The 23,012-nt window shown below is 41.5% G+C and overlaps 4 protein-coding genes across 4 annotated transcripts; 3 read left to right on the forward strand and 1 right to left on the reverse strand.

The window, feature by feature from the left end:
• Window positions 1–21: 21 nt before the first annotated feature.
• si:ch211-63p21.8 (kelch-like protein 33) lies at window positions 22–5,669 on the forward strand. The gene is made up of 4 exons (XM_061031136.1): window positions 22–901; window positions 1,501–2,449; window positions 2,532–2,702; window positions 4,873–5,669. Exons 1-4 carry the CDS (start codon window positions 88–90, stop codon window positions 5,390–5,392), a joined length of 2,454 nt encoding a protein of 817 aa, XP_060887119.1. The 5' UTR covers window positions 22–87; the 3' UTR covers window positions 5,393–5,669.
• A 1,571-nt stretch (window positions 5,670–7,240) lies between these two features.
• On the forward strand, window positions 7,241–10,005 carry LOC132958631 (cerebellin-1-like). Its single transcript, XM_061031587.1, has 4 exons — window positions 7,241–7,708; window positions 7,800–7,859; window positions 8,148–8,279; window positions 9,457–10,005. The coding sequence occupies exons 1-4, from the start codon at window positions 7,450–7,452 to the stop codon at window positions 9,750–9,752; spliced, it is 747 nt and encodes a 248-aa protein (XP_060887570.1). The 5' UTR covers window positions 7,241–7,449; the 3' UTR covers window positions 9,753–10,005.
• Window positions 10,006–11,146: 1,141 nt separating this feature from the next.
• LOC132958615 (cerebellin-2-like) lies at window positions 11,147–13,440 on the forward strand. The gene is made up of 4 exons (XM_061031564.1): window positions 11,147–11,651; window positions 11,742–11,801; window positions 12,065–12,196; window positions 13,149–13,440. The coding sequence occupies exons 1-4, from the start codon at window positions 11,393–11,395 to the stop codon at window positions 13,427–13,429; spliced, it is 732 nt and encodes a 243-aa protein (XP_060887547.1). The 5' UTR covers window positions 11,147–11,392; the 3' UTR covers window positions 13,430–13,440.
• A 1,010-nt stretch (window positions 13,441–14,450) lies between these two features.
• On the reverse strand, window positions 14,451–18,275 carry LOC132958763 (kelch-like protein 33). The gene is made up of 4 exons (XM_061031794.1): window positions 17,589–18,275; window positions 15,770–16,709; window positions 15,491–15,658; window positions 14,451–15,144 (listed from the first exon to the last, which is right to left on the reverse strand). The coding sequence occupies exons 1-4, from the start codon at window positions 18,259–18,261 to the stop codon at window positions 14,622–14,624; spliced, it is 2,304 nt and encodes a 767-aa protein (XP_060887777.1). The 5' UTR covers window positions 18,262–18,275; the 3' UTR covers window positions 14,451–14,621.
• Window positions 18,276–23,012: the final 4,737 nt, after the last annotated feature.

Here is a 23,012-nt window from a genome sequence, read left to right on the forward strand (position 1 = left end):
AAAGTGATGTCTGAGAGAGGAAGGGTTTGAGGGAGAAAGCTTTGTGAGGGACGACAATAGGACATAAAAGAAAGATTAGCCACCAACATGGAGTTTAACAGGCGCTACCTGCCAATGGAATGGGAAGAGCGATGGAGGAGAGAGAAGGAGAGGACGAAAAGAGTGATTGAAGAAGGTGGAGATGAAGGAATAGAGCAAGAAAAACAGGCACTGAGAAGAATTGTAGCTTACAATGACACCAGAATGGGACTGACGAATGGGAGGGGTAATAAAGAGGGGTCAGAGGTGAGGGCGAGTTGTTCAAGTCAGGAGGGAACAGTGGATCCTATCAGCAACGAGGCATTTGAGGATGAGGGACATGACGATCATGTCCGCGCATATCGCAATGAAACTTGTGCAAATGATGTGTTCACTGCCCTGAAGGAACTCTGGGATTCATCCCTTCTCACAGACCTGACTTTGACCACTGATAAGAAACGCTTTGAAGTTCACTCCACTGTCCTTGCCGCTGTCAGCTCCTTTATCCGTGATGAACTTAGATCTGAAAATGCGGAACAATCAGATAAAGGGGTCCAAAGGATGTTGCTTACTCTGGGTCCTGAGGTTGATCATGTGGGGCTACAGGCAGTTCTGGAGTTTGCCTACACTGGAGCAGTGTTGTCTCTGAACCAAAACAATGTGGTTCAGATTAAGTCTGTGGCTCAAGCGTTGGGGGTTCCTAGAGTCCTGGATCTCTGCCAGAAAGAGGTGAGGCTAAAGGATGGTGGAAGTCCAGAAAAAGAAGAACAACAGATCTCAGCTCTGGAGGAGATGAAGATTACTCTAAAGTCCATCAAACAGTTGTGGGATGATGGAGTGGGATGTGATGTGGATTTGGCAGTGGACGGTGCTTTATTCCATGGTAAGCAGACATAAGCTTCTTCTTGTACCTTCACACTACGTGTAGTGAGGGGTTCTCTCCCTCGCTGCCGCTGTATGGCACTGTGCCAGGTTAACCGGCACACTAATGACAGGGCGGTGCCATGCGCACCATTAAATACAAGTAGTCCAGTTCCCTGGTGGTGGTTCTTCACAATTCCTTTTTTTTGTTGTTGTTGGTGTGCAGTGTCACGGGTGATTATTTTAAGGACCCTTCCCCCCCCTTTTGGTCCCCCTGCCGCATGGTAAACCTCAGTCCTGTTCCCCCTCCCTGGTCAAGTGCCATTATTTGGCTAGTTCTATTAGTCAGTAAGTTATTATTCATGTGCAGGACATTTAGATTTCGCTTTTGCAATCAGTTGACTTATTTTATTCTGTTAAATAAAGTTTTCTTAATTTTAACCGTGAAACCGTCTCTTGCCCAGGGGTATATATCTTTTGTGAACCTGTATGACCCTAGTTTTTAAAAATTAGCTTTAGATATTCCTGGGGCTGAATTCCCCCAGGTTGAGTTGTCGCAAAACAAATTAATCCACCGCTCCTGCTTACATACGCATCTTTTCCAATTAGCTCTGTCTCCAGTCCACAGAGTAATCCTTGCGGCAAGCAGTGACTACTTCCGAAGCATGTTCACCTGTGGGATGAAGGAATCCCATCAGACCTGTGTAAACCTTCCTTTCCTGTTAGCTTTTGATTTGGAGGCTCTCATTGGCTACTCCTACAGTGGGATCCTTCCACTGAGCTGGGACTGTGTCTTTGAGATCACCTGCACAGCCCTTCAGCTTCAGTTCCAACCAGCCTGCTCAGTTTGCTTCAACTTCCTGCAACAAGAAATGGATGATGGCTCCTGCCTGGATGTGGCATCTTTTGCTGAAGCCTATGGGATATCTGACCTTCTTGAAGAAGCCAACGACTTCGTACTGAGGAATTTTTGGGAGGTGTCAACCACGGCAAAGTTTAAGGACCTACCCGCAGAGAAGCTTCTAGACATTATCCGCTCTGATGGTCTGTGTGCGCCATCAGAATTGGCTGTATTTCGAGCGGTATCCTCCTGGGTCGAGGCGGATCCTGAGGAAAGATTGGCTCAGGCTGGCTTATTGATGACTGGAGTCCGGTTCCCCCTTATGACCTTCCGAGAATTTAGGGAGGTCAGGGCAATTAACCTGCATATGGAGTGCTTTGGAAACAAGGAAGTGGAACTTTATGGTTCAGCACTCAAGGAATTTGGATTCAGCCTTCCCAAAAGCCAGGATCAGTGCCGGATCAGGCATCCTAAAGACGTTCTGGTTCTTGCCGGGGGAGACCAACTGAATCCAGATATGGGTCAGCGCATACCAAGCAAGGAGTTATGGTTCGCAAACTCTCTTCGCAGCGGTACAGGGTTGGTAAAGGAGATGGAGTGGAGAAAGCTGGGGGTGATGCCAGACAAGCCAAAGTTCAGGCATGGAGTAGCAGCAATGCTGGGAAGGTTGTATGTGGTTGGAGGATGTGATTTCTACACCAAGGACGACATGATGAAATCTGCCTACAGGTAAATAAAGACAGACAGAAAAACACTTCCACTTAGCAACAGATAGTTACACATTCTCTCCCCTTTTGATCTTTACTTCTAGCTATGACCCTGTGCAGGACAGCTGGAAGAGGTTAGCTGACATGCAGGAGTTTAGAAGTAACTTCTCATTGGTTGTATATGAGGAGCATCTTTACGCCCTTGGTGGGGATAGAGAGCTGAACACCAACCTAGACAGCGTTGAGATGTACAACCCAGATACTGACTCATGGAGGTAAGATTTGTTATGCCACACCACATGGTATTGAACAAGTTGTATGGATGCCTCCCTTAAGTTTGACATTGAACAAAATGTCATGATTAAAAAGGGGTGACCTTTTACAATCAGTATTAAATTACACCAGGGATTCGTCCGGAAAATTAACCTAATTAGTTTAAACTATTGTGAATTAAATAAACCCCCAAAATTAATACATTTAACCCAACACAGCTTATCCCAGTACTTATTTTATATTTGTTTGTGAAATCCCCAAAAATAATGTATACCCCACACGGAGCATTGCGTCATCAAACAATTTAATTATAACAAAAATATCCCTTTAATTAATCCCTTTATAACTCCAAAATAAACAAAAAGTCCCCAACAAACGAAATATACATTAAGAACCCCGAAAATTAGGTCGAATTGTATTTTTGTCTCTTTTTAAAGTCCAACGAAAATAATCCGCTGATGCGGCCGTTCACTCCTCCGAGACGTCTTTCTCGTCAAAAAAAAAGTAATCCAACAAAAAATCAACCAATTGCTGGTATACCAGAACGAAAAAAGAAGTAGAAAAAAGAAACGATCTCACCAAAATCCAAGCAGAAAGAATAATCCGGTCAGTCGGACCTCCATTGTTCCAGCCCGACCACGTGCATCTGAACGCGGGTGAGGAGATGCGGAAGGGAATTTTCTTTAGTCTTTCTTGTGACCAAAAACGTGCAGCGATGTTTTCCTATTCTAAAACACTTTTACTCCACACAGACTATGCTTTCTATCGCAGCTGCAGAAAAGTTTTTCCTGGAGCTACCTCTTTCCGACCTTTTCCCCTCAGCTCACTGACTCTCCTCCTCCTCCCCTGCGCCACATCCTGCCTTTATAACCTCAGTCATTTTAGATTTCACACCGGGTGATTGATCCCCACACATACATTTTGTGCATCAATGGAATATTTGTTTACATAAATTATTATTATGTTTCAATATCTTTAGGCCTACACCTTTTTTTTGTTTCTTTGAAACACCTTAATTCATCATTTTTTTACAGACACTTTGTCTACGTTCAAACAAATGCAATACCAAGGTTTGGCCAGCAGATGTCAGCATTTATACTACATCAAACATTTTAAAAGACTGAAGACCTTGCTACAGAGGACCCTAACAGACATGCATCTGTACATTTTACTTACTCCAGTTTCCCATTATACCAAGGAATTTAAGGTTGTTTTCTTGAGATCTTGACGTGATCTTGTGATAATTTTCTTGTGATCTAGAAAGCAAAAAATGGGCTGGTAGCTGTGATAGGCCAGATGCCGACATGCCATGCTGCCATTGCCCACACTATTGTTGTAAGTTAATACTATTTTTTTGTTTTGTGCTTTTGCAACTGTGAGTGAATGAGATTAGAGAGTCGAGATCTGGAGAAACCAACCAGAAATTCCTAGTTATCAAAGGGAAAATAAGTAAATAAAAAGTATGGATGCATATATGATAAGAGCTTCTGTAATTTGCTGCACAGTTGATACAAATGAATTGAGTGTAATGGAAACCTTGTTTCCTTTCATCACTAGATAAAGTAGTTGGATTATAATTCTCATTTATACAGCTGTGAGTTTATGCGGGTGGACAACAAGAGGGCAAGAAATCTGTAACCTTTTAACATTTTGCAAGTAAAAAGAAAAAAATGAAGGCCATTCATTAACCACTTCAAAGTGATGGTTTGTAAAATCTTGCTCTGACTTCTGCATCTTGCATCTTTTGTAATAATTGCATTCCAGAAAGAAAAATGCAAAATGTCTTATTTGCATACTATTCCTCAATCCTCCTCTTGATCATCATTTATTCCAATACAATTCATTCATTTACACCATGCCAACTTGAAATGTCACTTTGTGGAAGTAAAACTTAAAAACACAGACATTATATATTATATACTGTAGTATTTTGCAGAGATATTCTGAAGCTTTCTTCGTTCGTTTTGCCTTCTAAAGAATATATTTGGTTATAAAACCCAGAAAAAGAGTCCCATCAGTCAAACAGAAGCTGATTGAGTTGCACTGTTTTTCTTTCAAATTGTAAAACAACTTATTAGAACTTGACACTTACCTAGAGAGGCTAGATTTACTTCTTCTCTGCCAGTTTGATATATTCCTGTTTGATACCTCTTCTGATGTTTTTTTTCTCAGCTTTGTCCAGCCCTTGGATCAGGCTCTGAGTGGTCATGCTGTCACTGTCTTGGATGAAGGAATCTTCATCTCCGGAGGTTTTAACTGTAAGTACGTGTGTCTGGTTTCCATGTTCCTGTATCACCCTCAAAGAGGCACCACCTATCTGGCCGACATGAGCCAAGACCGGGCCCAGCATTGCATGGAACCCCTGCGAGGTCTTCTTTACGTTGCTGGCGGTGTCTGCAACCTGAGGAAGTTTTACACCGACCAGCAAGCCTGTGAGGTTTATGATCCCGTGTCTGACTCCTGGAATGCTTACGCATCACTTCCTGTTCCTCATGTGGGTGCAGCATCGGCGGCCCTGGAGGGAAAGATTTATGTACTGGGAGGATACTGCCTGGACGATTACAGTGAGTCTGGACTGGTCCACCGGTTCAATCCCAGCACACAGCGCTGGGAGAACATGGGGAAACTGCCGGGGGCTGTTACTGACATACGGGCCTGTCTGCTCCGATTGCCAAAACACCTTAGACTTTAGAACCTGGCTGCTAATGAAGAAAACTTTGTGAAGATGACAGACACGTTTGGTGTGATCTAGAAAAAATAAGGCATAACGAGAAAAATGCAGCTCAGCTAAAAATATGTTGGCTTGCACGTTGCATACTTATTGCAGCCTATTTTTTTAAACTGCTTTTTTCACACCTGCCAATTATTGGTCATTTTTCAGACGAAAGTAGGTAGACCAGAAACAGCCTGTTTTACAAGATGAGAATATTGCAGTTGGTGGCCATCAGTGTCCTCAGTAAGGTTATCCTTTTTTTCTTTTCTTTTTTTTAATATTTCTCAAATCACTACCAAGCTAGCAATTTTATACTCAAAAAACATTTTGAAAAAAATTACCAAAAATGTTCTCGTGTTTTTAGCGGGAAGTTTTCTTTAAGTTCTCAGAATGTTCCAGGGAAAATGTTCTTGAAAAACGTTCTAAACATTTGGCAGTAACCTTATTAAAACATTAAGTGGCAACATTGTTTGAACATTATGTATGAATGTTCTTAAAAACATTTTAAGCGGGAAGTTTTCAAGTTCACAGAATGTTCCAGGAAAATGTTCTTTAAAAATCTTCTGAAAATGTTTGGCGATAATCTTCTTTGTTTTTTGTAACTTCAGTTTGTATTAACTTTGAACAGTTTTTAAAAGATTGTAGCACATCTTATATCAAACACAATTCAGAACATTTAGGCAGAGCATGTAAGTCATCTCCTATCACGAGATAACAAAATAATGCCACAGACATAAGACAGGAACAGCCACCAACGTGATCTTATTTTAACATGTTGCCAAAACAGATCCCATATCTGTCATTTTTCCCAACTCGTGTTCATATGAAGAGATCGCGCCTGTGACGAACCCAACCTTTAAAACTCTTTCACTTCTCTTTGCAAACAGCAAAGGGCGCTGCTGCTTCTTAGTTAAATAGCTTTGAAAACAGATGTGCTTTACTCGAGACCTTAGGTACAGTTTGAGCAATTATAATAAGAAATACATGTTATTTATAACGCACTTTACATTTGAAAGGAAATCTCAAAGTGCTACAATTTGGAATGAAAGAAACTACTGAAATCAAACAGTTAAAATCAAACGTAATAATAATTATAAGAATAATGCATTTTTTTTGTAGGGCACCCTAAAAGCATGATTATAAAAAACAAGCAGGGAAGCAGAAAATTAAGAAGGATGAGTTTTAAGAAGAAATATTCAGAAGCAGGCAGAACTAGGCAACATGTTTTTGTGAATGTCTCGTTAGGCTGTGGCGCCCCCAGGTGGTCCTGAAGGGTAGTCCACAGCTGAGGGCCGGGAGGATTATAAGAATAGTGTGCAGCTTAGTGCTGTGGAGACGGAGAATGTTGGTGTTGGTGTTGATGGAGCAGAGGTTTCTTGTAGTGGGTTGAAAAGGTCCTTGAGGTATGGGGGTGGGGTGGTTGGGGGGTTTGGGTGATTTCCTTGGATACACTAATAGGGTCAACAGGGAGATTTAGTATTTGATCCGGGGTTGAACAAGAAGCCAGTAAAGTTTGTGAAGGATGGATGTGATGTTGTTACGTTCCCCAAGACGGCTAGGGGATGAGGGGAGTAATAATAAATTATAACCCAGGGAAAAGAAATAGGAACTAAATATCAGCAAAGTTAAAATGGATTTATTAACAAACTAAAACAAAATGTGCAACACAAAACAAGCTTCTTCTGTAAAACACCAAACAAAAGAGAAGCCAATCTATCTCAAACACAAAAACTAACAATCAAGATCTGAACAAAAAGGCCTTAATCGGAACACAATCCTTCCATGGAAAGATCACACACATGCTCTTTATAGTTTGCCCCTGATTAGTAATTAGCCATAGGTGTGGCTGGGCACTCAAGGCTGAGGAGCAACACCTGGGGAGCACACACAGGAGAGAGAAAACACACACACAAAACTACTGCACGTAACAGATGTGTTCATATTTTCAGACAGCAGGTGTATGAGGCAGTGACGGAAAAACCAGCCTCTGCAAAACTTTAAGAGATAGAGACGCTGCAAACTTACAGACTGAGGAAATGGAGTTCATGACTTTGCTTGTGCTGACCCTCCTGGGGCTTTCACTCGTCGAGCCAGGGTTTGGACAGGGAGGTGACGGAGATAGAAGTGAGTGGCTGACCGCCAAAGAGGAATTACTTAAAAAGTTGGAGGACAAATTGAAACATGTGGAAAGATGGCAGAGTGATGTCGAAGCTTTAGAGGCCAGGCTCAACGCGACTGTGGACGAGCTGAGGGGACAGAAAGCTGAAGTGGGAAAGCTGAACAAAGGGAACGAAGGTAAGGATTCTGTGATGATTAATTATTACACGATATATGTTTTTATGTACAAATTTTGTATGATTCATTTGTGCTTTTTTCACTTTTACAGGCCTGAGAATGAGACTGAATGCCGCAGAGAAGGAGATTGACAGGCTCAAACGGGATAGTGGTGAGTCAGGATGGTCGAAATTCGCAGTGTGGTCTTTGCTATGGAGTCAACAACATGATCATGTTGTTAACTCATAATGAGACCCTCCAGAAATAAACATTAAAAATCTTAAATAACAAGTTCCTCTGAATATAAGACAGATCCCCAAATAGGAAGTGAAAACTGAAACTGTGAGGAAACATTCTGTGTGTGTTTGTGGTCATTTTCTCAGTGATGTTAGTCATCTATCAACATGTTTGCATGTTTTAGTGGCATTCACATTTTCTCCATGTGTTGTTCTGATCACAGGGGCTCCCCGGGTCGCATTCTCCGCCTCTTTGTCAAACTTTGGAGAGATTAACAGAGGACCCAGCACAGACAAGACTCTGATTTTCAAAAGAATCTTCTCGAACATTGGCAACGGTTATGACAAAAGTACAGGTACGGTTTGGTTCACCTTTTTTTTTTTTAGTTTACTGTTCAATTCAGTAGATGAAGGAACCTGCATTTCTTTAAAATGTTTCTAAGGGTTTGACCACAGAAAACTGCTTGGTTTACATCCTTCGACGGTTTGATTTACGGCCTATCGTAAATGTCCTGAGGCTGACGAGCTCATTTCTATTTCTGACAAGCTCAAACAAAGTTAAACACTTTGCTGATACTGTTTGTCTCAGGTCTTTGGAGTTTGTTGCCAAATCTGCACTGATGAAAGTGTTTATATTTACACTCGCTCAAATTACCACATTTCTCAATTTTTGGTAAATTGGATTCTTACATCATACCAATACGAGTGCAGGACCCTAATGCAGATAATGAATGTAAAACTGTTGAAAATCCGCTTTTACTTACAACACAATGTTCTCGAAGCTTAGAGAAAAGCAGAAGGACCTGCAGGTCGGCGCTGATGGCAGGGCTCCAGATACCAGGTGTGAGCTTTGAGGCTCTGTTACAGAGTAATACTGGCAGAGAAACAAAGGGTTCAGATGGATTTATGTGGTATATAGCTGCAAGGTTGGACTTCATGAAAAGGGAATGCAATTTAAAAAATAGGAAAAGAGACTTAGACTGCTGAGCTGTATAAAACATGGGCGTAGTTTCAGTGACGTCAGCCATTGGTTTCTGAAAAGGTGTGGTCACTCTATTGGAAATGTCAACCTTACTTTCAACCAATTTAGAGTTGGAGCAGGGGTCCGCCTTAAGCCTCCTGGTAAACAGCTACAACGCTCCCACCTGCCAGTCAACTCAACCACACCTCTAAGCCTTCATATCATCAAAATGGATGGGTTATTTAAAAAAACACTCCCCATACATTATTTACCAATTACAATATGAGATTAAGAGAGCACTTCTTTTTTTTTTTTTTTTTACCATCTTAATTTCTGCTGAAAAAATGGGCATTTTAATATTTGATCTAAAGGGGATTCCTTGGCCAGCCTCAAGTGGTCGCTCGAGGAATGGCAGTTTTTTTTTCACACTTCCACATTGGCTTCATTCTTTGACACCAAAGGTTGCCACTTGAGTTAAACTTTTTAAGTAATTTAGAAATGGGTTTTACTTTCCGATTCCAAGGCAAACAGAGCGTCTGACCCTGCATCTCTTCATTTTCATTCTGTTGCAGGAGTCTTCACAGCACCAGTGGACGGCCTCTACTACTTCAGCTTCAGCACCTATGGCTACAACACTCATGTAATGGGGGCAATGTTGATCAAAAATGGCATCCTACAAATTTCAACATACGATTTCCCTTCAGTTGACAGCTCTGACAGTAGCAGTAACTCGGTTGTTCTGCAATTGGCTGCTGGTGATAAGCTGCACATGGAGCTGTGGGATAACGGCGCAGTGTCCGACAACCTGAATGGACACACAACACTCAGCGGGTTCCTTGTGTTTCCTTTGTCAAAATTAGAAAAATAATTATTAGTGCTTTAACACTGAAGAGGAATCTGAATCCGTAGGACCGAACTTAAAGTAAAACTACACTTTAAAAATTACCTTGCTAATATTACTTACTTGATTTTCAAAATAAAACAAAAGTCAAGCCAAATTCAAACACGCTTTTCTTTGAAACACACAAAAACAAATAGCACACTTTTTATCTTCAAGAACATTTGAATGGAAATATTCATGTGCTTCAATATTCTTGGATCAATAAATGCAAAAACAAAAACTTTTGTCTCTTCTCTTGTCTATTGTTTGTTCTTACTATTCTATTACTATTAGTATTCTTACTGTTTGTAACACCTTCAAAGAAAAATGTCATAGACAGCAGGATTTTAAGAATGAATCTACTCCCTCTTGTGTTCATAGTGTGTTATTGCTGTATTCAGTTCTAAAAAGGTTTATTCTTTGTTTTGTTATGGGAATATTTATCAAAACAAAGTTTATTTTGCAAAATGAACAGCTAATTGGAATATGTAGAATGCGATACATTGGATGTATATCCTACATTTGGCATGCCTACAGTTTAATCTACCTTTACCGAAATCAACCTTGATATATTAAGTTAGACATTGTAGGACCCTTATAAACGTCCTTAGGATAGACATTAAACAAGATTTTTTAATATCGATATCTGTTACGATACCACGGTGACAAAAATAGAAGTTCTGGGTACCCAATATTGAGAAAGTTCTTGTTCTTTTTTTTTTTTAAGATACATTTTTGGGCTTTTAGTGCCTTTATTTGAGAGACAGGACAGTGGATAGGATCAGAAATGAGGGAAAGAGAGAGTTGGGAATGAAATGCAGGAAAGGAGCCACAGCTCGGGTTTGAAGCTGTGTTATTTATGTATTATTTATAACGCACTTTACATTTGAAAGCAAATTTCAAAGTGCTACAATTTGGAATGAAAGAAACTACTGAAATCAAACAGTTAAAATCAAACCTAATAATAACTATAAGAATAATACATTTTATTTGGAGGGCTGATTATAAAAACAAGCAGGGAAGCAGAAAATTAAGAAGGATGAGTTTTAAGAAGTATTCAGAAGCAGGCAGAACTATGCAACATGTTTTTGTGAATGTCTCATTAGGCTGTGGCGCCCCCAGGTGGTCCTGAAGGGTAGTCCACAGCTGAGGGCCGGGAGGATTATAAGAATAGTGTGCAGCTTAGTGCTGTGGAGACGGAGAATGTTGGTGGAGCAGAGGTTTCTTGTAGTGGGTTGAGAAGGTCCTTGAGGGGTGGGGGTGGGGGTTGATTTCCTTGGATACACTAATAGGGTCAACAGGGAGATTTAGTATTTGAACCGGGGTTGAACAAGAAGCCAGTAAAGTTTGTGAAGGATGGATGTGATGTGTTCATATTTTCTCACCACCATCCGCTTTTGGAGGCTCTTGTTCCAGATCCCCGATGAGGAGTGCGTTACAGTAGTCAATGCTCATAAAATCCTCCCTGTTTGCTTGTTGGGACACGACTAGACCTGGGCTCCTTTCTCACTGGCATCAGAGGAATCCTTTTCAGAGCAGACAGCAGGTGTATGAGGCAGTGACGGAAAAAACCAGCCTCTGCAAAACTTCAAGAGATTAAAGACACTGCAGACTTACTGACTGAGGAAATGGAGTTGACGACTTTGCTTCTGCTGACCCTCCTGGGGCTTTCACTCGTCGAGCCAGGGTTTGGACAGAGAGGTGACGGAAATACAAGTGAGTGGCTGACCGCCAAAGAGGAATTACTTAAAAAGTTGGAGGACAAATTGAAAGATGTGGAAAGATGGCAGAGTGATGTCGAAGCTTTAGAGGCCAGGCTCAACGCGACTGTGGACGAGCTGAGGGGACAGAAAGCTGAAGTGGAAAAGCTGAACGAAGAGAACGAAGGTACAGGTTCTATGATGATTAATTATTACACGATATATGTTTTTATGTACAATTTTGTATGATTCATTGGTGCTTTTTTCACTTTTACAGGCCTGAAAACGAGACTGAATGCCACAGAGAAGGAGATTGACGGGCTCAAACGGGATAGTGGTGAGTCAGGATGGTCGAAATTCGCAGTGTGGTCTTTGCTATGGAGTAATAATGAGACCCTCCAGAAATAAACACTAAAAATCTTAAATAACAAGTTCCTCTGAATATAAGACAGATCCCCAAATAGGAAGTGAAAACTGAAACTGTGAGGAAACATTCTGTGTGTGTTTGTGGTCATTTTCTCAGTGATGTTAGTCATCTATCAACATGTTTGCATGTTTTAGTGGCATTCACATTTTCTCCATGTATTGGTCTGATCACAGGGGCTCCCCGGGTCGCATTCTCCGCCTCTTTGTCAAACTTTGGAGAGATTTACAGAGGACCCTGCACAGACAAGACTCTGATTTTCAAAAGAATCTTCTCGAACGTTGGCGATGGTTATGACGAAAGTACAGGTACGGTTTGGTTCACCTTTTTAGTTTACTGTTCAATTCAGTAGATGAAGGAACCTGCATTTCTTTAAAATGTTTCTAAGGGTTTGACCACAGAAAACTGCTTGGTTTACATCCTTCGACGGTTTGATTTACGGCCTACCGTAAATGTCCTGAGGCTGACGAGCTCATTTCTATTTCTGGTATTTCTGACAAGCTCAAACAAAGTAAAACACTTTGCTGGTACTGTTTGTCTCAGGTCTTTGGAGTTTGTTGCCAAATCTGCACTGATGAAAGTGTTTATATTTACACTCGATCAAATTACCACATTTTTCATTTTTTGGTAAATTGGATTCTTACATCATACCAATACAACGAGTGCAGGACCCTAATGCAGATAACTTCAAGAAAAGGGAATGCAATTAAAAAATAGGAAAAGGGACATTGACTGCTGAGCTCACAGACTGTATAAAACATCAGTGACATCACCCATTGGTTTCTGAAAAGGTGTGGTCGCTATATTGGAAATGCCAACCTTACTTTCAACCAATTTAGACCAATTTGGCCTGGATGGGATGGGTTATTTAAAAAACACTCCCCATACATTATTTACCAATTACGATATGAGATTAAGAGAGCACTTTTTTTTTACCATCTTAATTTCTGCTGAAAAAAATGGGCATTTTAATATTTGATCTAAAGGGGATTCCTTGGCCAGCCTCATGTGGTCACTCGAGGAATGGCAGTTTTTTTCACTCTTCCACATTGGCTTCATTCTTTGACACCAAAGATTGCCACTTGAGTTAAACTCTTTAAGTAATTTAGAAATGGGTTTTACTTTCAGATTCCAAGGCAAACTTGCCATAAGTTAATGACTTTAACTTAGTTTGCCTACAAAGTCTATCTACCTCTTACAAAATACTACTTGCATGCAGAGTATCTGACCCTGCATCTCTTCATTTTCATTCTGTTGCAGGAGTCTTCACAGCACCAGTGGACGGCCTCTACTACTTCAGCTTCAGCACCTATGGCTACAACACTCATGTAATGGGGGCAATGTTGATCAAAAATGGCATCCGGCAAATTTCAACATACGATTTCCCTTCAGTTGACGGCTCTGACAGTAGCAGTAACTCGGTTGTTCTGCAATTGGCTGCTGGTGATAAGCTGCACATGGAGCTGTGGGATGATGGCAGAGTGTTCGACAACCTCAATGGACACACAACACTCAGCGGGTTCCTTGTGTTTCCTTCCTAGAAATAAAGAATTATTAGTGCTTTAACACTGAAGAGGAATCTGAAATCTGAATCCGTAGGACCAAACTTAAAGTAAAACTACACTTTAAAAATAACCTAGCTATTATTACTTGATTTTCTAAATAAAACAAATCAAGCCAAATTCAAACACGCTTTTATTTGAAACACAGAAAAACAAATAGCACACTTTTCATCTTCAAGTACATTTGAATGGAAATATTCATGTGCTTCAATATTCTTGGATCAATAAAGGCAAAAACAAAAACTTTTGTCTCTTCTCTTGTCTATTGTTTGTTCTTACTATTCTATTACTATTAGTATTCTTACTGTTTGTAACACCTTCAAAGAAAAATGTCATAAGGTTTTTAAGAATCAATCTACTTCCTCTTGTGTTCATAGTGTGTTATTGCTGTATTCAGTTCTAAAAAGGTTTATTCTTTGTTTTGTTATGGGAATATTTAACAAAATAAAGCACATTTTGAAAAATGAACAGCTAATTGGAATATGTAGAATGCGATACATTGGATGTATATCCTACATTTGGCATGCCTACAGTTTAATCTACCTTTACCGAAATCAACCTTGATATATTAAGTTAGACATTGTAGGACCATTATAAACGTTCTTAGGATAGACAATATCGATATCTGTTACGATACCACGGTGACAAAAATAGAAGTTCTGCGTACCCAATATTGAGAAAGTTCTTCTTCTTTTTTTTTTTTTAAAGATTAATTTTTGGGCTTTTAGTGCCTTTATTTGAGAGACAGGACAGTAGATAGAATCAGAAATTAGGGAACGAGACAGACACAGTTTGGGTTTGAACCCGGGCCGCCCATGCTCATGGGAGCCGTGCCCCAACCACTTAGCCAACAGCGCCCCAGATAGTTATTGTTTTGAACTACCAAAAAATTATAAGCACTCCTTCACGCTTTCCTAATTGCACAAACATATTGGCAACATTTCTGTACCAAAACATTGACAATGTGTTTGTGCAATTCATACAGAGATTGTATCGTTCAAAAACGTGGTATCAAAAATTGGCAGTTTTGACAACCTGACATTCTCGCATTGTCTACAATGAAAAAATGCTTGCTAAATTGCAAATATACTGCATGCAAAAACGATCCTGAAATTCACCATCAATAAACTTAATGTAAAACAACTACGGCAATGGAGTTTGTCTTCACGTGTTACAGTCGGAAGTGTTGTGGTAAACACAGCAGAGATGCTCGTATGTCATTGTTCGGTCCAGGCATCCTGCCCATATTCTCCCATCTTTGTGCACTGGGATCATAACGATGAACCATCTTTATGTCACTGTAGCTCTCATGGCTGTATCCACCCAGCACATAAAATTTGCCCTCCAAAACTGCACTTCCTGCTCCAACATGTGGCACCAGCAGGGATGTAAAGGCAGTCCAGGAATCAGCAGCTGGATTGTACATCTCACAAGCTAGCTGGTTAACAGCAGTCATGTTTTCATCTGTGGTGATTCCACCGGCGACATACAGACATTCACCCAGGGTCTCCATGCAGTGATTAGCCCGAGATTGAGCCATGTTGGCCAGGTAAGTGCTTCCTGTCTCAGGGTGGTACAGAAACATGGATGAAACACACTTGTAGTCATTGTTTAGCCCTCCTGAGACATAGATCTGCCCTCGTAAAACTTTTGCTACATGTCCACTCAGAGGCAGATCTAAGGGCCAGGTGAACCTGAAAGAAAGAAATGTATATCTTGAAATGTTTAAGTCTGGAGGTATATACCACAGAATGTTATACCATTTAAGTTGACCAAATCTGCTTGGTAATAATTGATGCTATTGTTAAAGAAAAATCTCTGATTCTCTGTGGCTCCAGCCACTTGCTTAGACCTAATTACACCTTAGCTGATTTTAACTATCCAGACAACTAATAGCAGTCTCATGTCACTATTATGATGTGTGATCAGTGTCCTCTAACAGCCAGAAGCAATGTTTGCAAACTAATTTTATGTTTAGGACTGGAAGTTTATTCAAGACAATCATAATATCTGGTAAGCAAACCATTACTGACTACATACCTCCATGAGTTTGCAGTTGGGCAGTATTGTTCCACACTGTTTTCAAAGTGAAGGTCAGAATGCCCACCAATGGCCAGAATCTTTCCATCCAGCACCACTACAGAGAAAGTGGATCTCTTGTGCTGCATGTCAGCAAGGCTCTCCCAGGTGTTTAGAACTGGGTCATACCTAGAAATTTGGTAGATTGAGACACTTAAGTATAGCTGTACATGATATGTCAATGCAAGCAATGTTAAAATACTGTAATTGGCTGTTCTAATTGGTAGTGCCTGCTCTCACCTGTAGACAGAATTCATGGTGTCATTGGAGCCATAATACTTCTTGCCTCCAAACACATATAGTTGTCCTTTGTGCACAGACACCTCATGTCTGAACCTTGTTGGCTCTGGCATGTCTCCCAACTTACGCCACTCCATGGCCTTTCGTATTCCTGTATGGTTCCTAAGGGAATTCCCGAACCAGAGTTCTCTGCTGATGCTGCGGTTACTGAGGTCTTCAGAGGTCTGATCACCCCCAATCAAGACCAGGCTCTCTTTTGGTAGATAGATGCGATACTGACTCAGCGGGGCAAAGTCATTTGAGCAAAAATCCTTTTTAATGGCTTCAAAGAGTTCTGCCAGGCTGTGATTAGACCACATGTTTAGAGATTGAACCTCTCTGAATTCCTTAAATGTCATCAATGCAAATTGGATGGTTTTCATTAGTTCTTTAGCAAGCTTCAGTCTTATCTTGGGCTTTGCTTGGATCCACGCCACCACTGCTTTGAAAACAACAAGTTCAGATGGAACGCACAGTGAGCTACTGTTCAGGTACCTCAGGAGCTGGTTGGCTGGCAGGTCCTTGAACTTTGAGGTACACGCTACCTTTTGGAATTGCCGCAAGACATAATCGTCTGCAACTTCAAGAAGCTGCGCCATCTCGTAGGCCTTAGCAAACGATGCCACATCAAGGCAAGAGTGAGGATTTATTTCTTGTTGCAGGAAGTTCAGGCACAAGGAGAGCGTAGGTTGGTACTGGAGCTGAAGAGCAGTACTGGTGATCTCAAAGGCACACTTCCAGCTGAGGGGTAGAACCCCGCTGTAGGAGCAGCCAATGAGAATCTCCAGCTCTGAAGCCAACAGGAAGGGAAGGGTCACACATGGCTGATTGGACTCTCTCATCCGCAAGGTGAACATGCTGCGGAAGTAGTCACTCCCCACAGCAAGGACGACTCTATGGACTGAAAGGGGGTTGTTAAGTTAGTCAGTACACTCTAAGCTCATTGTAATGGCAACAAACATGTACAGGATTCTGCAAGAATTTCTTGTTTTGGTCCATTTATATCACAATGTATTTTATAGACAATATATAATATAATTGTTACAACTCTAACAGTGAATGCAAAATGTTTTTGAAATGCAATATTCAATGAACACATCCATTAATACTTTATTTGAAGACAGACTTAATCTTGTAGGACAGACATGGAAAATTATTGTATGGTACAGGAAAATTGAAAGTGAATTCACAGTGTAGGAACTTGAAAAAGTCATCCAAGCATTGTGTAAGCAATAAGATGGTGGCTTCATCTAAACTAAAAAACAAACAGCTGAGCCCCATGTCTTGAGGATAAAAAGGGAACTTATCAGATGTCCAGGGTGGAAAACAAGCTTGGCAGAGGTACAATAAAATACCAAGAAATCCTCCTGTCTGTATGTCAAATGTCCTTGGGCAAGGTATTTGGTCCCAATGTGCTCCCAGAGGTGCTTAGCCACTGGTGTGTGAGTGTTTGTAATGACCAAAAATAGATCCTGGAGAGTAGGATGGCATCTTGCATGGCAACCTCTTCTGTTAGTATGATTTTGTGTTTGAGACTTTTTGTTCAAGAATTTGCATTTTGCATTGAGCACCTTGAGTAATCAGAAGACTAGAAAATCACCATATCAAAGTTAATTTGCAATTTAACTCAAAAATGAATCAATGTGTGAGTGAATTCAGCTTTCTCTTCACAGACAGCTTACTTACATTTCACTTTCTAGCTGGGCAGCCAGGGTTCAAAGTAATGTGTTCCCTAAGTGGGGTCTATTTTACTTGCACAAGTCATTGGTACACTGCTCACCATGAAGTGGTCCTCCGACTGCTTCCAGAGTTACGTCACAGCCCACTCTGTCCATCCACAGCTGTTTCATGGACTGAAGACTGACCCTCAATTGATCTGCAGCAGAGACCCTTTCCTCCTTCCCTTTCCTTCCAGTTTTTGCAGATTTTTCTTCTTCTTTTGTGCAGAGATCCAGCACTCGTTGGATTCCTAGCATTTGAGCTGCTGCCTTTATCTGGTACAAAGTGTTCTCCCTCAAAAGTGTCATGAGTCCAGTGTAAGCAAACTCCACAACTGCTTCCAATCCGACATGATCCACATCTGGACCCAGAGGCAGTGACCACTTAGAGACTCCGACACCATCTTCATCTGGTCTTCCGTCGACTGTTTCGTTCCCCGCTTTGCCTCTAATGAGCCTTTCGCGTATAACTGAGCTGACAGCGCCCAAGACAAGAGAATGTACATGAAAAGTCATCCCATCATCCGTGCTCAAAGTGAGGTTGGTGAGCAGCAACGAATCCCTGAACTCTGTCAAAGTGTGGAAAAAATCCACAAGGTAACCCTCCTTGCTGTACATCTTCACCTCATCTTCATTGAAATGATCCGGCTCTTCTTCCGAGGAATGTTCTGCTTCATCATCCTCTGCAGACTCGACCTGTTCTTCTCGAAGCTTCCCGTGATCAATTTGAAACATTTCTTCCGTCGCTTGAGATTTCTCACTACCTCTTTCTTCCTCTTCTCTTCTTTCTCTAGGAGTCCATCGTACTGGGATGCTTACAGTAACTCCACTCTCCTCTGAATCCTTGTACGTTTTCTCAACAGCTCTCTGTTCAATCTTAATTCTTTCAAACATGAACCATTCGTCACCAGATCCCATGAAGTCAGATTTCCCTGAAAGTGACACGTTTTCACCTTCAGTGACTGCTTGATTTTCTTGCATTGTACCTTCTGGATTTTCCAGTATATCTTGACCCCAAATTCCTCTGAATTTGCTCTGGCAGACGATATTGTCTAGTTTGTGCCTGTTCTTGATACTCCTTTGGTTCTTCTTCTTCTTTCCTCTACTGCGCTGTCTTCTTCCTCATTCACCCTAACCTGTTTGTCTAACTAATTGTCACCTTCTCTTGCCCTTTTCTCTGCTTCCTCAACCTCCCAGTCCCTTTTCTGATCTCCCCCACTCCCTCTGCTTTTGTAAACTCCTCTTCCTCCTCCCCACTCTCTTGAAACTCCCTCTCCACATCATCCTCCTTCTTTTTTTCTTTTTTTGTCCTCCCCTTTTGTTTCCATTACCTTCTCCTCCATCCATGTCCCCATTCTCTTCAATCAGCCTCTCAAACGTCCTTGTTCTCAAAAACTCTCCCTACCCTCTACATTGTCTCCTTTCAATTCCTCTTCTTCCACTTCTCTATCTTCTCATCATCCATATTGATTTTCTTAACCTCCCTTTCCACCAACTCATCCACTTTCTCTTCTTCTCCTTCTTCTAGTTGCTCTGCTTTGGTCACCTCCTCTTTGCCCTCATCCACCTCACCCCCCCCCCCCCCCCCCGTCCACTTCACTTTCTTCTTTCACTTCTTCCACAAAGTTGACCATATCCTCTGCTTTAACCACCCCATCATCTTCCTTTCCCAGCTCTTTATACCCCCTCTGAACCCCAAAGTTCTCAGTCATCCTCTATCCTCTCTGCCTCCTCAATCTCCACATTTTCCTCTTCTCCCTCCTTGTCTACTCCCCTTTCCTCATCTTCCTATTCTTCCCAATCTGTGTAATCTGCCTCATCCTCCTCTTCTTCATCCTGGCCTTCTTCATCACTGCTAACCTTCACTTCAGTGTAACATCTCACCCTCTCCCTCCATCTCTTCCTCCGGTCCTCCTCCCATCTCTTTCTTCCATTCATCCCACTCCTTCTGGAGGCATGGATTAGCAACATGCCACACTCCTCAACTCAGTGTCACTTTAATTTGCACTAATCCCTCAAATCCTTCAAAGCGTTTACACCACTAGAGGTTTAAAAAGACTGCAGATCACTAACGCTTCTGCCTGGTTTCAGTGGGGAAAAATGGACAGAGAAAAGAATAATCCAGTGGCAGTCCAGTGTATTATTGTTGCAAGCGGCAGCTATATTTCTTTCCCTGTCTGCAGACACCAGCTGTGTTGTCTATTTGTTCCTCTCCCGTCTCCCTCACCTCCTGCATCTGAACGTTTGGAAGTGGTGTGACGACTTGCTATTTGCAGTGTACTATCACAAGGTTATTGAAATTCAAGACTATTCAGGCTGTCACTGGAGACATAACAAAGGCTTGAGATTGATTGTTGCACTGAATGTGCATGCAGTTCTTGCACTTCAGCCTGCTCTTAAACTGTTTTAATCTTTAATATCTGTTTTTTTTGAGTGTCCTTTTCTTGTCAATTACCACACAGTTTATTTACAGGCCTTACAATTTTAATTTTTGAATGCTTCCATTTTGCTGTTAGTTAGCAGTTCTACAATTCTTAAATTTGTACAGTAAAGATCTCGACCAAGCGAGTAGAAAACTCGACAATGATCCTTTCCTGGAGTCAGCCAGGTCTCTGCCTGCCAAACTCAATGCACCAAGACAACATCTCCGAGGGGCCTTGGCGTCTTTATTCTGCACCATATGACTCTGAGATCAGTACTACATGCCTGGAGGGTCACCAGCGGGATCACGTTGCTCCTCCACGTCCAATGCAGTGGAATCTAGGTCAAGGATTGAGTCAGTCATGAGGGAGAGAAAGAAGGCAGAGGGCAACAAAACAACACCTGTCTTACACCTGTCGCCCTTTGTGCTGAAAGGAGAAGCAAACAGTTGGGTCACGCTCTAACCTTGATTTGAGAAATCGTTTTGGGGATCACAAGTACACCGACAAAGGTCCCTCACAAAGACGCTCTCTCCTTGCATTTCAATGTTGTTAAAGTGTCAACCGCCTGGGGTTGCATAAGGGGCCTGGCAATATATTTAACTTAAGCGTCAATCTTAAGTGATTGTTGGCCCAAATTAGTTTAATGGATCATTTTCACATTGTTCAAAGGAACATGTGAACGATAAAACTGAAGCCACTTTCACACATGACCCCCCACAGCAGGAGATTTACCCGGTCGGATAAAGGGTTGGGGGGGGGGTTCAGTCTGCAAGGCAAGACAAAGCTTTTTTATTTACCAGGTGGTGGTGGTGAATTTTCTTTATGCTTTCTCACATGGACTCCCAACTTCCAACATCATGCAAAAGTTATTTTTTTAAGGGCATGGCTGGAAGACGTCTGGATAAAGTCATTGCTATAAGACGCTATGAGATACATTTTTGGGGGAGTGGCAGTAGATCAGTCTGTAGGGACATTGGTTGGGATACTCATGGGTTGCCAGTTCAAGAATAATAAAAAAAAATATGGAAGTTGGTGTGGTGGCTCGAGAGATGTCAGGTCACCTCCAGGTCATGTCAGGTACTGCTGAGGTGCCCTTGAGCAAGGCACCGAATCCCCAACAGCTGGTGCGGTCTGACATCTCTTTATGCATGTTCCACAAGTCCTGTTTGTGTACGTGTGAAGAAGCATGTCTCTCGACAACAGATTGTAAAACCAGAATTCACCCTCTAAAGTTAAGTGAAATTATAAAATTACATTTCGAGGCCACAGTTTCAGGTCCTTTCCGACGGAACAAGTATCCTATTAAGCAAAAGTTACCCAGCTGAAGATCTAGTGTCTCCAACTTTCAGGGTAATCTTTCCTCCTCAAGCCTCTAAAATAGAAGCTTTTATATTCTCACACGCCGAGGTTTCTTTTTGAAACGCTTTGAAGTTGAAGCACTGTGAGTGGGTGAGCGAGATGCAAATGAAACTGGTGGGCACCACCTCGCTTTAAAACAAAACTCCCACCTGAGGACACAGTGACTCGGGCTTCTTTCACAGCCGTGCACATGTTAGACACAGAACCAGACAAAGTGAGTCTGGGCATGTTTCATTATTAATGCATTGAAAATGTAAACTTAATAGTTAAGATTTTTAAAATCCTCCTTTTGGAGCACATTTGTCTCTAAACTGAGAATGATTTCAAGCATTTAAATGTCAGCAAGCTCCTTCCAGTCGTTCAATTTACCCAAAGACATCTCTCCTGCAGCGTGCTTTTTACACTTTGTTTTTTAAGGCAAAATTATTTTTTCCTTTCATGAAATTTCTATAGACATCACACAGATCCACTGGACATTTGAAAATTAAATTAATCATAGAATATCAAAACCAACTTCTCTGTACGTGCTGCATAATGTTTGCAGCTGTGCAGATGTTGACGTATTCACTTTATAACCTGCAGTGCGTCTTGTGCTCAGCAGCAGCAGCTCACCATATACTTATGAAAAAGACATGTTTCCTCTGCAGTCCTGATGGTTACCATAACGACACAAGCAGTGAGAGGAGGAGTGGAGAGCGCCAACCTCCTTATGGGACCCCCCCCCCCACCCCAAACCCTTTCCTCTAGAGCAGCAAACACTGATGGGAAATATGGGCCTGTGGGAAATTATATTGCTCTTTTTCTTTTTCCTTATTTCAGCGATTATGGGATATGTCCTCAGCTCTCAAAGCATCTGATTGTTTTCAAAGCTGTATGAATTATTTAGTTTTAAATGGAAAGATACTGAAGAAGGACTAGTTTGTCGTGAAAATTTGTCATAGTAAGACATTTAGTTGACCTTTAAGGAGATAAGAAAAACAGTTGAAGTCTCTGAACAGTTAAAGCTCCTGTGAGTAACTTTTGAGTTTGGCGCCCCCTGTCATCAGAGCAGTAGCTCTTTCTCTCTTTGATGATTTTGTCCTGTACATGTGTAAGTTGTGCTTTTTACCCCAAAAAAATATGATTTTGCTAGAAGTATATCTTGTGTAACTGTGAGAGAGAAGCGCGAGTACCGCCGGCTGTGTTGTTGTCGGAGCCGTGTTTACATGGACGGGACGGCCTTGTGTATAAAGATGTTTTAGTCAAGGAAGAAGAACATACTCACTGCTTATTTAGATGTCATGTAACGGCTTTTAGATCACGGTCAATTTACCTGCAATGTGAAGCTACAAGCTAACTAAAGTGTGCTAACATTAGCCTGCTAACACAACAATCCAGAGCCGCAGGGAAACGCAGCTCAAGAAGAGGAAAAGTTTGTCCGCCGCTAGCGCTAAATGGTGCTTAATTATGGTGTGTTCTAGTTGATAACTCTATCGTGCAGACGCAAGCTTCAGAAAAGCGGAGGTGTGTCCAAACAGAAGTTTGTTTTGGTTTCATGCTAGTGCTCGAAGGTGACATCTACTAGATCAAAAAAAGTCGCACAGTCTTCCTTTACACAAAAAAAGATTGTTTTGTTTGTTGTCAAAATACAATCTAGCTTTATTGAGCTTCTATTGGCCCCCATGAATCATGGAGAACACTGAACAAACACATGGAAATGAAACT

This window comes from Labrus mixtus, chromosome 23 (assembly GCF_963584025.1).
Source record: "Labrus mixtus chromosome 23, fLabMix1.1, whole genome shotgun sequence".
NCBI classification, from domain to species: domain Eukaryota; kingdom Metazoa; phylum Chordata; class Actinopteri; order Labriformes; family Labridae; genus Labrus; species Labrus mixtus.

Bases quoted from the DNA above. Each gene is read 5' to 3' on its own strand.
- si:ch211-63p21.8 (XM_061031136.1), top strand. From the start codon at position 88: ATGGAGTTTAACAGGCGCTACCTGCCAATGGAATGGGAAGAGCGATGG. The intron at 902-1,500 runs GTAAGCAGACAT...CTCTGTCTCCAG, and splicing joins GGACGGTGCTTTATTCCATG to TCCACAGAGTAATCCTTGCG. The intron at 2,703-4,872 runs GTAAGATTTGTT...TTTTTTTCTCAG, and splicing joins CCAGATACTGACTCATGGAG to CTTTGTCCAGCCCTTGGATC.
- LOC132958631 (XM_061031587.1), top strand. From the start codon at position 7,450: ATGGAGTTCATGACTTTGCTTGTGCTGACCCTCCTGGGGCTTTCACTC. The intron at 7,709-7,799 runs GTAAGGATTCTG...TCACTTTTACAG, and splicing joins GCTGAACAAAGGGAACGAAG to GCCTGAGAATGAGACTGAAT. The intron at 8,280-9,456 runs GTACGGTTTGGT...ATTCTGTTGCAG, and splicing joins CGGTTATGACAAAAGTACAG to GAGTCTTCACAGCACCAGTG.
- LOC132958615 (XM_061031564.1), top strand. From the start codon at position 11,393: ATGGAGTTGACGACTTTGCTTCTGCTGACCCTCCTGGGGCTTTCACTC. The intron at 11,802-12,064 runs GTGAGTCAGGAT...GTCTGATCACAG, and splicing joins CGGGCTCAAACGGGATAGTG to GGGCTCCCCGGGTCGCATTC. The intron at 12,197-13,148 runs GTACGGTTTGGT...ATTCTGTTGCAG, and splicing joins TGGTTATGACGAAAGTACAG to GAGTCTTCACAGCACCAGTG.
- LOC132958763 (XM_061031794.1), bottom strand. From the start codon at position 18,261: ATGTTTCAAATTGATCACGGGAAGCTTCGAGAAGAACAGGTCGAGTCT. The intron at 16,710-17,588 runs GTGAGCAGTGTA...ACCCCCTTTCAG, and splicing joins AGTCGGAGGACCACTTCATG to TCCATAGAGTCGTCCTTGCT. The intron at 15,145-15,490 runs GTATGTAGTCAG...TCTTTCTTTCAG, and splicing joins CCAACTGCAAACTCATGGAG to GTTCACCTGGCCCTTAGATC.